Below are 15,803 nucleotides of genomic sequence, written 5' to 3' on the forward strand. Positions count from 1 at the left end.
AATGGTGCACCACAGTCCTTGGTGAAATGGTAACTTATCTGTGCTTTTCATGGGTTTTAGCCCAACTACTTCCATCTGGTCAGTCAAAGATTTATTATTTTTTTCTTCCAGGACATATCAGACAGGATTTGTGCAGGACCCTCTGGGTTTCCATTGACATATGGCTAACTGGGTAAAAAAAAAATGTGGTTTATGAGGGAAGGCTCCCTAAGAGAATTTTCAGGCGCCAAAATCTATGCTTTCAGTTTGGTAAAGCGTGTAGTTTTAGACATGGTAAAGAGAGGCCTTTCTCTGGGTATACCTTTACAGGCGGAGACAACCATGTGCATACATTTAAAGACACAGCTGTGCAGTGAATTCATGTGCATCATAGCATTGTTTTAGATGCAGCGATTGTACATATGCGGCTTTAGATGCCCAGCAAGCTCATATCCAAGAAAAAATGTATGCAGCTCCCTTGTGTTAAAAAGCTGGCATGTAGCATGCCAGTAAGGTGCCCTACTAGAGACAACTTATCTCTAACTCTATAAAGCTTCTCAATTTATCCACCATTAAGTGTCTAAGTAAATTGTGGTGCCTGTGGTTCCCTTCCTTAACAGAATGTCACATGGCTTCACGAGAAAAGTATGAATATAGTTTGCTTGGAAGGCTGCATACAAGGAAGAAGAGCTGTTTTTGTTTTAAGACAGAGGTTGCAGTCAAAATGAAAAAAAAAAAGCCCATATTTTATTTCAGAAAGTGTAAAACTAGAATAAGTAAGCAGAAATATTTCCTATGAATAAAATCCAGAGCTGAAGCCATATAACCAAGAGTAGATATGATGTATTGGAGACTAGACTGAGCACTGCTCATTAAAGTGAAGGCTGTATTTTAAATGCACCTGCAGTATACTAACTTTGTTCAAGACTTCAAGTGTGTACAGATTCTTTCAATGGATTTTGTAGGCACAGTGTTGAGTGGACCTGGGGGGTTTTTGGCATTAGGTGCCACATAGTCATAAATTGGGCTTCCAGCTATATTTGGCTCGATAAGTTATACTGAGTCGGTTCCATCGTGTAATGTTGGTCCTATATTATTCTTAAGAACTTTAAGAAAGAAAGTGAGATATTGTTTGAGTAGCAGAAGCAATGCTGAATGACTATAAAAAAAATATATATATATATGGCATGAATATGACACCACAGATGTAGCAATGCATAGGAGGTGGGTCTCTTTGGAAGGAGGAGTTTTGGGATGAGGGTGAAAGGGCATAACTGAGGAGAAATTAAGGAGATATTTCTTTAATGAAAAGGGTGGTATGGAATAGTCTCCCAGTCGAGGTGGTGGAGACAAGGGCATTATCTGAATGTAAAAAAAGCATGGGAAAAGCACAGGGGATCTCTGAGCGAGTGGCGGGGATTATAGAGTTGAGCAGTTGTGTGAAAGGGCAGACTTGATAGGACATATGGTCTTTTTCTGCCATCATGTTTCTATGTTTCTATGAATGTGAAGGACAAACATTAGTATTGCAGTCAAAATTTATGCACAATCCATTGCCCTTAGCTTGATCTATTACAGAATGAGCAATATAGATGTTGCAGTTTGACAGCAATTTCAATCTCTTTGCATGGCCGTCTACTACTAAGGTTTTAGTCTAGTAAACCTCTACTTTTATCTGAGAAGTATGAGCCAACCTGCTTCCAGTTCTGTTCCAGTACTGCACTGCATGATATGATCCTTGTTCAGAGTTTTGCCAGGGTTCTCTATAGAAACAAGATTTAAGTCGTTATATCAAGGAAAGGAGAAAAGTTAGAGGTCGAGTTTTGAAAAGGGATAATTGCTGAGCAATCAAAAGTGGACTATTTCTGAAGTATAAATAGTTATTATTATCATTAAGCATATTAAGAAAAAAATACCACATTGTGGAAGACCCATATTATGTGAGGATATTTATTGCGAGTTTTAAAATAAAGCATTAGAAATAAAAATAAAAAAATAAATGAATCCAAGATGTCAAACATGTTGACTTAAAAGTCACGAGCAATTTTAAATGGATGCTTAACATCATACCAAACAACACCATTTACTGTATTTTTTTTTGTTTGTTTCACTTTTTTTTGATACTGCATATTATAAATTGTTTTTATTTTAAAGCAAACAATAACCTTTTCTGTCCCATTATCTCCTAAGATCAGTCAAACTGAAGTCAATGGAATTTGGTAATCAAACCTTTGTGACTGAATTCATTCTCCTTGGATTTTCTGGCTCAAGGAAGATACAGATGATATACTTTGTGATGTTTCTGGTTATCTACATCTTGACCATCATAGCAAATGGCACCATAATATCTTTAGTAATCATCGACTCATGCCTTCACAGCCCCATGTATTTCTTCCTAGGTAACTTTGCCTTCCTGGAAATCTGGTACAGCACGACCACAGTCCCAAAGATGCTCTCCAACTTCCTAGCAGAGAGCAAAGCAATTTCCTACAGAAATTGTATTGCACAGTTGTGTTCTATTTTTACCTTTGGTCTCACTGAGTTTCTATTACTGGCAGTAATGGCGTATGACAGATACATCGCCATTTGCTACCCACTGCGATATGGTGCCATCATGAACAGTAATTTCTGTAAACAGGTAGTTATTGCATCCTGGGCAAGCGGTTTTCTCACAGGTTGGACACTAACCATCCCCATAGTCCAATTATCATTTTGCAGGCTCAATCAAATAAACCATTTTTTTTGTGATTTTGTCCCGCTTTTGAAACTATCCTGTTCAGACACAACGGCCACAGAAGCTTCTTTCTTTACTGCTGCATATGTTGTAGTCTTAAGCTCCCTTTTCTTCACAACGGTGTCTTACTGTTACATCATCCTGACCATACTCCGAATCCCTTCTAACTCAGGAAGGCAAAAGGCCTTCTCCACCTGCTCTTCCCACCTCACTGTGGCTGTGATCTTCTATGGAACAGTTATTTTTACCTATCTGAGACCCAATTCCACACATGATCTCGATACGGATAAAGTGGTGTCTTTGTTTTACTCTGTTATAACCCCACTCTTAAACCCTTTGATCTACAGTTTAAGAAACCAAAAAGTGATTAAGTCCTTAAAGACAGCATGGAGAAAGATATGTTGATGGACTCATTGTATCACCTTGTTTACGGCTAAATTCATGTTATTGCTTGAAGGAAAGCTGTAAGGATGAATGCATTGACAAAAGAATTGAAAAACAGTCAGCAGGAGAAGATGCATCCAGTTGTTAAATAGTTTAAAAAAAAATGAAGTGCATGCTAATTGTGCACTGCATTTTAGTTGGTAAGACATTATTGTGATATATGGAAATTGTGCTTTTTACCACTTACTATGTTCTTGAGATTTTGGCATAAACAAATGTAGCTAGGTTTCCATAGTTTATTATCCCTGCTATGTTGGAAAAATAGCTGGATTCCATATCCAGAAAGTATCCTTTTCATTCCCACAAAACAAAACAGAAAACCAAGTAACTACATGGAAAAATCATGCAAACAGAACACCCATAAAGATATCACAGAAATGAGCTCACTTGGTCATATCTGAAGAAGGGATTAATCAGGTCTCCAGTGTTCATGCACAATTTCTTGGGGGGGGGGGGGGGAAAGGGGTGAAATAAAAGGTCTTACAACATACCAAGAATGTAGGGGATGAATGTAGATGATGGAGGAGACTGAATTCCTTCTCTGTTGACGGAGGCACCACAGTGCATATCATGTAATCTGACTGTTCAGCTGTCGTTTCTATCTAAATAAATCAAGGACTTAACTGGAAACGCCATTAGAATGTTAACCACTCTGAATTGCTTTTCTCATCTACGCTTATTTGTTGTACTTGTCACGTAATAATGAGGATACTAGCCCAGTACTACTACAACACTGGGCAAAATAAAACATGTGTAAAAAGCTTTGATGTTTTGTGCCATCATTATTTCATTCTCCGCCTTTTCTCCTTCTGGGTTTATTTCCTGGGCATCTTCCCTTGGTTTGTCTATGCTCCATTTTATTCAATGTCCTAATCAGATTCTCTGGTAATTTTTTCTAGTCCCATTAGCTTTTTAGGGTGCTTAATAATTTGTGCTGGATTGTTTTTATGTCATATTTATCTAAATCTCTTTAGTTTGACATTTTACCCATCTTTATTTGTGCCTCTTCCCTTAGTAATAATTCTTTTCTTCCTGTCTGTTATAGTCTCTCACATACTTTTTTATGATTCTTATTCTCTGATAGGTTTTCTCATGCTTCTTTCCATGTTTTGTATCCCGGATATTCCCTCAATCCAATCTCCATAATATTGGTTTTATTCAATTCGTCAGTGTAGACCCACGTCAACATCAGATAATAGTCCAAATGGGGAGGGGGGCAGAAGATTTATTAAATGACAGAGCTTACCTGAAAAATTGCAAGCCAGATTATTTTCATAAAAGTTAGCTAAAAATCAGGAGTTGTAGTTAACTTGCCTCAGGAGAGCATTTTGATTCACCCCAGGCACTAAGTTAAAAGGTTCAAGGGGCCTGAATTACCCCCCTCCCCAAAGTGAGACAATCTTACCACGCCCCTGGAGTTTTGTGTGGCCTTCCTATCCCAACCTCCTGCCTCCCCCGTCACTGAAAGATTGGCACCTGCCAGGTGTCTGCTTAGGGGGAGAGCTACGTTGGAAAAAGAGTGTACTGTGGAAGATTTTTGCCAAACAAGTAGTATTTGGGAGGAGACTGCATCATGCATCTTTTAAGTTTTGTTTTTTTTTTAATTTCTTGCACTATGGCCACCTCAAGGGTTACAGGGGGTTGATATGGAGGGGGGGGGGGGGTGGATTAACAAATCCTCCTGGGTTTTATCTTACTTTGGGGCTACCATTTCATGGATTTGTTTGGGGAGCAATAACCTGTGGTATTTTTATCCCTCTGGTATATATTACCAGAAGGGGAAAATACTGTAGGGTTTACTAAGCTTTGTAAATCTTATAGTATTATATTTAGGCTTAATAAAGGACCTCCTAAGTTTGTACCTGAGGCAACAGAGGATGAAGTGATTCGCTCTAGGAGTGACAGTGGGATGTGAACCTCAGATTCCCATGTTCTCAACTTACTGCTCCACCTACCAGGCTACTCCTCCTCTTCCTTTCCTTTACAGAATGTCAATCAGATGGAGGAGATTATCATTTCAGCTCTATAAAGACACCCTTAAGGATTTGGTCTTTGTGAACTCAAACATGTACATAAGGGGCCTCATACCAACTGTTTACTGCCTCAGAAGTTAATGGTAATGAATAAAGGTTCATCAGAAAAGCACCACTACAACAGGTTTCGAAATTTAGTTATGTGTTTTGATTGATGTCAATGACCTGTAAATATGATCTGATAATAAACTTTCCAACTTGCTCATTTAAACATGATAACAGATTTACTATAATTAAAAAAAGATTAATACAAATGACAACTAAACTACAGATCTTTGAATATCTAAATAGGATCTACCATATTTCAGACAAATTAATAAAAATAGATATGTTTAAATGCCCTTTACCTAACATGATTTTTTTTTTAGTTGGCAATGAGTAATTTCAAAATAAGAATATTTTGTGAAAATTAAGGGGAAATATTGATAAATGTTTTACAGTGAATTGATTCCCATGTCAGACCACTCACTGTAATAATCATCTACCTCCTCTACTTATTACTCATCCCATGTCTTCACCATCCAAGCTAATCAACACCAACTTTTCACCTTATTTCTCAATCCATGTACTCTACATCTAGAGAAATAACAAAACAGCCAAATCCTCTTCATCCATATACATTACATATTTTCTCTCCTGCCATCCCCTCAACATATGTTCTCCAACTGTCATCTGAACTTCATGTTCTCTATACTCTCCATTTTAGCCATTACCACAGATTGCCCAATGTCCTCTGCAAACAATTTATCAAACATTTGCATCTCCTAACTATTCAACATAAGAACAGAAGAACGTAAGATGTGCCATATTGCGTCAAACCCAGTAACATCCTGTTTCCAACAATGTCCAATCCAAGTCATAAGTACCTGGTAAGTACCCAAATATTAAATAGATCTCAAGCTACTATTGCTTATTAATTAATTGCAATTTATGGATTTTTCCTCTAGGAACTTATCCAAACCTTTTTTCAACCTAGTTACACTTAGATCTTCAAAAAATATGCGCGCGCGTACTTTTATTCGTGCCACCAGTGCGAACAAAAGTACACCAGATTTTATAAGATACGCACGTAGCCGCGCGTATCTTATAAAATCTGGGGTTGGCGCGCGCAAGGCTGCGCAAAATCGGCAGCCTGCGCGCGCCGAGCCACGCAGCCTGCCTCCGTTCCCTCCGAGGCCGCTCCGAAATCGGAGCGGCCTCGGAGGGAACTTTCCTTCCGCATCCCCCCACCTTCCCCTCCCTTCCCCTATCTACCCTATCCCCCAGCCCTACCTAAATCCCCCCCTACCTTTGTTGGGCAAGTTATGCCTGCTTGAAGCAGGCGTAACTTGCGCACGCCGCCCCAGCATCCCCCGGCACAGGCCGCAGTGCCGGGGGACTCGGGACTGCCCTCCTGGCCCGCCCCCGAACCGTCACCACATCGCCAGACCCACCCTGGACCGCCCCTGCCCCCAGACACGCCCCCTGGACACACCCCCTCTCACCCCTTTTAGGAAGCCCTGGGACTTACGCGCGTCGTGGGGCTTTGCGTGCGCCGGCGGCCTATGCAAAATAGGCACACCGGCGCACGAGTGCCCTGCACGCGTAAATCTGGGAGGATTTACACGCGCAGGGGTTTTAAAATCTACCCCTAAATGATGTAACCACATCCTCTAGCAATGAATTCCAGAGCTTAACTATGTGCTGAGTGAAAAAGAATTTTCTTTGATTTGTTTTAAAAGAGCTACTTGCTAACTTCATGGAATGCCCCCTAGTCCTTCTATTATCTGAGAGAGTAACTAACTGGTTTACATTAACCTGTTCCAGACCTTTCATAATTTTGTAGACCTCTATCATATCGCCCCTCAGTCATCTCTTCTCCAAACTGAACAGCCCTAACTTTCCTCACAGGGGAGTCATTCCATACCCCTTATCATTTTGGTCACCCTTCTCTGCACTTTCTTCAGTGCAACTATATATTTATTTTTTTATTTATTTAAAGTTTTTCTATTCTGATATTCGCTGTTGGACATCATATTGGTTTACAGGCAAACAAGGAATCAGCAACAAAGCTTTACAGTGTAACCATTATAATATCCTTCTTGAGATGTGGTGACCAGAACTGCACACAGTATACTATTCAAGGTGTGGTCTCACCATGGAGCGATACAGAAGCATTATGTCATCCACCATTTTATTTGCCATCCCCCTTCTAATAATTCATAACATTCTCTTTTTCCTGGGTGGCAAATCTTAAGATAGAACATCAATGTGTAACTATATCAAGGATTATTTTACCCAATATGCATCACCTTGCATTTGTCCACTTTAAATTTCATCTTCATTTGAAAACCCAGTCTTCCAGTTTTACAAGGTCCTCCTGCAATCACAATCCACTTGAGATTTAACCACTCTGCACAATTTTATGTCATCCACAAATTTGATCACCTCACTCATTGTACCCCTTTCCAGATCATTTATAAATATATTAAAAAGCATCAGACCAAGTACAGATCGCTGAGGTACTTCACTGTTTACATTTTTCCCACTGTGAAAAACCAGTCTTTTAACCAGTTTGTAATCCACAAAAGGATATCGCCTCCTATCCCATGACTTTTTAATTTTCTTAGAAGCCTCTCATGAGGGACTTTGTTGAAAGCCTTCTGAAAATCTAAATACACCACATCTACCGGTTCCCCTTTATCCAAATGCTTATTCACCCCTTCAAAAAATGTAGATTTGTGAGGCAAGACTTCCAATGGGAAAAACCATGCTGGCTGTGTCCCCTTAAACCATGTCTAACTAAATGTTTTGTGATTTTGTTTTCTTTATAACAGTTTCCACAATTTTTCCCAGCCTTGAAGTCAGGCTCACTGGTCTATAGATTCCCAGATCAACCCTGGAGCCCTTTTTAAATATTGGGATTACATTGACCACCTTCCAGTCATCAGGTACAACGGATGATTTTAATGATAGGTTACAAATTAATTGAAATAGGTCGGAAATTTCATTTTTTAATTCTTTCAGAACACTGGGGTGTATACCATCCAGTCCAGGTGATTTACTACTCTTCAGTTTGTCAATCCAGCCTACCACATCTTCCATGTTCACCATGATTTGATTCAGTTTATCTGAATTGTCACCCTTGAAAACCGTTTCCAGAACAGGTATCTCCCCAACATCCTCTTCAGTAAACACGGAATCAAAGAATTTGTTTAGTCTCTCCACGATGGCCTTATCTTCCCTAAGTGCCCTTTTTAACCCCTTGATCATCTAATGGTCCAACCAACTCCCTCACAGACTTTCTGCTTCAGATATAATTTTAAAAGTTTTTATTATTAGTTTTTGCCTCTACGGCCAACTTCTTTTCAAATTCTCTCTTAACCTACCTTATCAATATCTGACATTGGACTTGTCAATGCTTACATGATCCGGGTAACTATAGACCAGTGAGCCTAACTTCAGTGCCGGGAAAAATAGTGGAAACTATCCTCAAGATCAAAATTGTAGAGCATATAGAAAGACATGATTTAATGGGACACAGTCAACATGGATTTACCCAAGGGAAGTCTTGCCTAACAAACCTGCTTCATTTTTTTGAAGGGGTTAATAAACATGTGGATAAAGGTGAACCGGTAGATGTAGTGTATTTGGATTTTCAGAAGGCGTTTGACAAAGTCCCTCATGAGAGGCTTCTACGAAAACTAAAAAGTCATGGGATAGGAGGCGATGTCCTTTCGTGGATTACAAACTGGTTAAAAGACAGGAAACAGAGAGTAGGACTAAATGGTCAATTTTCTCAGTGGAAAAGGGTAAACAGTGGAGTGCCTCAGGGATCTGTACTTGGACCGGTGCTTTTCAATATATATATCAATGATCTGGAAAGGAATACGATGAGTGATGTTATCAAATTTGCAGATGATACAAAATTATTCAGAGTAGTTAAATCACAAGCAGACTGTGATACATTACAGGAGGACCTTGCAAGACTGGAAGATTGGGCATCCAAATGGCAGATGAAATTTAATGTGGACAAGTGCAAGGTGTTGCATATAGGGAAAATAACCCTAGCTGTAGTTACACGATGTTAGGTTCCATATTAGGAGCTACCACCCAAGAAAGAGATCTAGGCGTCATAGTAGATAATACATTGAAATCGTCAGCTCAGTGTGCTGCAGCAGTCAAAAAAGCAAATAAAATGTTAGGAATTATTAGGAAGGGAATGGTTAATAAAACGGAAAATGTCATAATGCCTCTATATCGCTCCATGGTGAGACCACACCTTGAATACTGTGTACAATTCTGGTCGCCGTATCTCAAAAAAGATATAGTTGCAATGGAGAAGGTACAGAGAAGGGCAACCAAAATGATAAAGGGGATGGAACAGCTCCCCTATGAGGAAAGGCTGAAGAGGTTAGGGCTGTTCAGCTTGGAGAAGAGACGGCTGAGGGGGGATATCATAGAGGTCTTTAAGATCATGAGAGGTCTTGAACGAGTAGATGTGACTCGGTTATTTACACTTTCGAATAATAGAAGGACTAGGGGGCATTCCATGAAGTTAGCAAGTAGCACATTTAAGACTAATCGGAGAAAATTCTTTTTCACTCAACGCACAATAAATCTCTGGAATTTGTTGCCAGAGGATGTGGTTAGTGCAGTTAGTGTAGCTGGGTTCAAAAAAGGTTTGGATAAGTTCTTGGAAGAGAAGTCCATTAACTGCTATTAATCAAGTTTACTTAGGGAATAGTCACTGCTATTAATTGCATCAGTAGCATGGGATCTTCTAGGTGTTTGGGTAATTGCCAGGTTCTTGTGGCCTGGTTTGGCCTCTGTTGGAAACAGGATGCTGGGCTTGATGGACCCTTGGTCTGACCCAGCATGGCAATTTCTTATGTTCTTATGTTCTTATTCTATTTTCTTCAGATTGATCCTTCTTCCAATTTTTGAATGAAGATCTTCTCGCTAAAATAGCCTCTTTCACATCACTTTTTAGCCATGCCAGTAATCATTTGACCTTCCTTCCATCTTTTTTAATGTGTGGAATACATCTGTACTGCATTTCTAAGATTTTTTTTTTTTTAACAATGTCCATACCTGTTATACACTCAATCTTTGTAAGTGCATATTTATTTATTTATTTTTTTTTTAACTATTTTTCTCATTTTATCAAAGTTTCCCTTTTCAAAGTTTAGACCTAGAGCCATGGATTTACTTACTGTGTCCACCTTCCAATCATTAATTCAAATTTGATCATATTATGATCACTTTTGCCAAAAGGCCCCACCACCGTTACCTCTCTCACCAAATCCTGCACTCCACTGAGAATTAGATCTAGAATTGTTCCCTGTCTCATTGGGTCCTGAACCAATTGCTTCATAAAACTGTCATTTATTCCATCCAGGAATTTTATCTCTCTAGCATATCCTGATGTTTCACTTACCCACTCAATGGGGAAATTGAAATCTCCCATTATTGCTGCATTACCAATTTGGTTAGCTTCCCTAATTTCTCTTAGCATTTCACTATCCATCTCATAATTTTGGCCAGATGGACGGTAGTATACTCCTATTGCTATATTCTTCCCCAATACACAAGGGATTTCTACCCATAAAGATTCAATTGTGTATTTAGTGTCATGTTGGACTATGCCATCCTGGACATAAAGCACTACCCCGCCACCAAGGTGCTCCTCTCTATCATTGTGATATAATTTGTACTCCGGTATAGCAATATCCCATTGGTTATCCTCCTTCCACCATGTCTCTGAGATGCCAATTAAGTCTATGTCATCATTCACTGCTATCCTCATCCAGTATCTTCTATATCCTTTGCAGTAACTTTTTCTCTTATCCTTCCTCTCCTGATTTTCTCCAAACAGACTGGTTAGTTATCCTAGAAATGTGAGAAATAGACATCAGGTCACCAGAAAATATTCAGCACGTCAAAAATTGTGAAAGTTCCTTGCTGTAAATCCCCATCTACTGAATAAATATGCTAATTCCTTTGATAGCTTCACCTGCAAGGTCTATGAAACCCAATAATAAAGAAATGGGAAAAAAAAAAGTTGCATTGCCAAAATATACAAATAGATTTCCAATGAGTTCTAAATATGGCAGAAATGTATTTCCTATATGTATTGGCAAGGTTATAGGAACTATAATGCATGACTGCTGTGCATCTAATTATTATCCAATTAGTCATTGATTCCTCCAACTATTTTTCACCCCATGCCTCTCTATATGCTTTTCTCCAATTCTTCCCTATCACGTGTCCTCCAACCATGAGCTCAACTTACTCTAAATTCTCAACACATTCTAAAAGAAAATCAAACTGCTCTTCTAAATATTCCTAATATAGTATATTCTTATCTCTAGCAATGACCATTAACTTGCTTCTCCTGTCCTTTCTCTCCCAATTACCAACAAACAATGCAAGTCACCCTGTCAATATCTGAAATTTATACTAGATGTGTTTGGAATCATTCAACATATTTAAAGAAATGGAAGATGCGACTTGTAAATTGATGGGATTATGATGTATGTAATATACTGGTGGTGATGTTGTTTGATTGTTGTGGTGAGGGAAATGAAAATATGAATGTGTCGTTTGTATTGTGGCTTGATGAACAAAAAGAGTAATGCATGTCCGTCCCTTGGTTCAAAAGAAATTATTCAATAAAAGGTTTAAATATAAATATATGTATATATATATATATATGCTCATGCCTGTGCCAGCCTAAATTGACAGGGAAATGAAATTTAATAATATATGTAAGCAAAAAAATGTTATTGTTTTATATTTCCAAGAAATACGCAGGGATTTGCAAAGGTTTTTAAATATGGCACAAACATATTTCCTATATGTTGCGAGAAGTCTTTGATAAAGTCTAAAATACACAACTAAGATTTATCTCATTACTACCAGTTAACCACTGGTTGCCTGTGGTGCAGACAACTTGTTTTCAACTTCTTAGACAATTCACTTGCTGCAAAGTTCCAGGAAGTACAAGGAGGATTTTACATTTCACATAAGTATTAGCATAAATTTATTTGGCAGGTAACAAAAATATACAAATATGTCATCATCTTATCTTGCTCCATGCATTGTTTAGAGCCTTAATTACATCTCTGTTTCTTAAACTGTAGATCAAAGGGTTTAAGAGTGGAGTTATAACTGAATAGAACAAAGACACTATTTTATCTGTGTCAAAGGAGTATTTGGCAGTGGGCCTCAAGTACATAAAAATAACTGTCCCATAGAATATGAGAACCACGGTAAGGTGGGAGGCACAGGTGAAGAAGGCCTTCCTCCGTCCTGTAGTAGAAGGGATTCGGACTATAGTCAGGATGATGTAGAAGTAGGAAACCAGATTGATAAGAAGAGAGATCAATACCAAAGACCATGAAAGGGAAAAGAAAGCAGCTTCGCTAGCAGTTGTGTCTGAACAGGCCAGCTTCAGAAGAGGCAAGAAATCGCAAAAGAAATGGTTGATCAGATTCAACCTGCAAAATGATAACTGGGTTATTGGGACAGTGAGTGTCCAACTTGTCAGAAAACCGCTCGCCCAGGATCCTACAGCCAACTGTTTACAGAGTCTACTGTTCATAATTGTTCCGTACCGTAGTGGGTAGCATATAGCAATATACCGGTCATACGCCATTGCCGACAGCAAGAAAAGCTCAGTGGGTCCAAAGGTGAAAAAGAAAAATAGTTGTACGATACAACTTCTGTATGAAATTCTACTCTTCTCTGTCAGGAATCCAGACAGCATTTTTGGAGCAGTAGTTGTGGTGTAGCAGATTTCCAGGAAAGCAAAGTTGCTAAGAAAAAAGTACATGGGGCTATGAAGTATTGGGTTGACCCTTACTATAATTATTATGATGCTATTTGTTGCTATGGTCATGATATAGATATGCAGAAGAACTATGAAGCATATTATCTGTATTTCCTTTGAGCTGGGGAAGCCAAGGAGAATGAATTCTGTTACAGAGGTTTGATTGCCAGCTTTCATTGTCCTCAGTAGGAATGATCTGCAGAGATAATAGAAAATTTTGCACTTTGCTTAATAAATTGAAATGCATTTAAAAGAAGGCAGAAATACTGAAACATATTGCTGTGTCAAGCCCAAATTAAAAAAAAGAAATGTCCAGATATCTATGAAATAGGCATGCTTCTGTTTACTTTCTTTAGGATAAGTTTTACTTTAAACATGTATTTTAAAAACCTTCCAAAATGTAGGGTTCAGAAGTATTTATCTTCCCAAAATATTCATTTTTCCCCAAAATATTATTATAATGATGAAAATAACAATGATTAAGAAACATAGATACATAGAATAATGGTCGACAAAAACCGTAAGGCCCACCTAATCTGATTTTTTTTTTTTAATAATGCCCCAGGATCCATTGATCTCTGCTGTTCACTTCTGACAAACAGGCTTTCCTGAATTCTGTTACTGTTTCCTGAATTCTGTTACTGTTTACAGGCTTTCCTGAATTCTGTTACTGCACGCAAAGACCTCCCAGTCAAGACCATCTTGACTGGGAGGTCTTTGCATGCAACATTACCTACATGGAGATTTATAATACAACCTCTTTTTCTAAAATTTTCTTTGCACGAGAAATAAGCCTTGCTTCTTTCGAAATGTTTAGATAATTGAGGTATTTAAATGTTTCTATCATATTCCTCTTTTCTGTACTCTGCTGATTCCTGATCATTTTTATTCCCAAAAAATTCAATATCTATACTTTCATTCTATTTATCTATATATTTCCTATCTATCTATGCATGAAGACTGTGATGGAAAATATATATTCCATCTCAGTCTGCTACTATAGCAATCAAAGAAAAACTTAATTAGACTAAGACCTGTAACAACTATTTTTTTCTTTACTTCAGTGCTTTTCATAACCTCCCATTCCTGTTTTTCTCTTTTCCCTTTCTTTTTGTTCCTAATATCGCATTGCTCTTTGAATACATAATATAAATCCAAATATTTTCTCTTATGTTGTTCTTTATCCCAGAGGCTTGACTGGAGAATCTGATCCTGAAGCCTGTGATAACTGTGAAGATTTCTTATCGAACAAACTCTCTGGGTATTATCACCCCTTCTATTATGAGTTTGGAACATTGCCTCACCTAAAATACTGTTTGAGATTCTTTTTTCTTTTCTTGGGAGGGTCAGTCTGCTGAATCGCCACTTTATTCTAAAGCAAACTGGGGCGCTGCTGTACTGCTCTTCATCAGAAACCTATCCAGAGCCGGACACCACGCAAACACATACAGCATTTAAATACTAGGTTCTGTCTTTATAGCAAAGAGAATGAAATACATTCTTTTTTTTTTCTTTTTATCTAGAGGGGATTTGTACAAAGCAAAAAAAAAAGTTCTAGTTGAAAAATCAGTTTCTGGGGAATGGACTTCTGTTTGTTGTAAGCAAAGCTTCTTGTGAAGAGTTTTGTTCTTAAGATTTATGGTAATTAAGAGAGAGAAATGAAGGAGAGACAGGACCAACGCTATGAAAAAAAGATACCCATAGAAATACAACTCAGAAACAGGTAAATGGAGAAACTTCAGCAGTAGCAACAAATTAGATTAAAAACTGGGGAGGTTCAGGCTTTTAGGTGAAGCAGACATACCATTCCTACCTCTCCAGCTCTGCACCCGTCTCCGATGTGTTTTAGGTTTACACGTGCACAAATGGGAAAACTCAAAACCAGTAAAACCAGAAGGCGCTTTTATCAGAAGGTTTGAGTGATCTGTGAGGAATCTCACATAAGAGAGAATGCAGATGTAGCGCTCAGTCCTCAGTTTCCATGAGAAATTTCCAAAAGTTCATATACTGGAGCAGTAAGAAATAATCATTTCAACTCTTGAGCCTCATCCTTGTGCATTTGGTCTTTGGAGAGCCCCAAGGAATTTACAGAAGGGACCTCATGCCAACTGCTTATAATTGATTGCTGTCTCAGAGGTTAGGGCTATACTCTAAAGGGTCATGTCAGAAAAGCACCACTGAATAGAGTTTAAATTTTAATTTAAATGTTTGAGATTAATGGCTCTGAGCTATAGTTAAGACCAGCTAATAAGCTGGCTTTTACATTGCTCTTTTAAAAATGATGGACTGCATTTCAGACAGACAGATTAATGAAAATTGCAATCAACATTTGTATACTGATATACCCTTTAACAAATAGGGTCTGATGAGCTGGAAATAAGCAATTAAAAAAGCTGAATGCTGTTTCTGAGACTGGATCAGGGGAAAATATTGCTAAACGTGATACACTGAACTAAGTATCTTTGTTAGATCTCGGCTGTGGTAACTTATTTCTCATTCCATGTCCTCCATAGTTCCAGCAATTAGCCCCACTTAATCCCCTATCCTCTAACCACTTTAAGGAACATTAACCTCTCCTAATTGCTTCTCATCCAGTATGTCCAGAATCCCTAGCAGTAGCCATTAATTCGTCCCTCCTATCCCTGTTTACCCAATTATGTCCTCATGACTGACAGGCTACCATGTCAAAGTGAAAGATAGACACTAGATGCACTGGCAAATATTCAATGCATACGAGGTCAGCTCTTCTATAAGGCGAACTTGGGAGGTGCCTTCAGTGCCAACATTTGGTGGGGGAGGG

General features: G+C 38.4%; 3 protein-coding genes across 3 annotated transcripts in view; 1 reads left to right on the forward strand and 2 right to left on the reverse strand.

Annotated features, from left to right (window-relative positions):
• LOC115077831 (olfactory receptor 5V1-like) overlaps nucleotides 1-15,803 on the reverse strand; it is a 284,159-nt gene that overhangs the window by 92,143 nt on the left and 176,213 nt on the right. The window lies entirely within an intron of this gene.
• On the forward strand, nucleotides 2,189-3,118 carry LOC115077300 (olfactory receptor 6F1-like). The gene has a single exon (XM_029579591.1). It carries the CDS (start codon nucleotides 2,189-2,191, stop codon nucleotides 3,116-3,118), a length of 930 nt encoding a protein of 309 aa, XP_029435451.1.
• Nucleotides 12,251-13,180, reverse strand: LOC115077301 (olfactory receptor 6F1-like). Its single transcript, XM_029579592.1, has one exon. It carries the CDS (start codon nucleotides 13,178-13,180, stop codon nucleotides 12,251-12,253), a length of 930 nt encoding a protein of 309 aa, XP_029435452.1.

Source organism: Rhinatrema bivittatum, chromosome 16 (genome assembly GCF_901001135.1).
Source record: "Rhinatrema bivittatum chromosome 16, aRhiBiv1.1, whole genome shotgun sequence".
NCBI lineage: Eukaryota > Metazoa > Chordata > Amphibia > Gymnophiona > Rhinatrematidae > Rhinatrema > Rhinatrema bivittatum.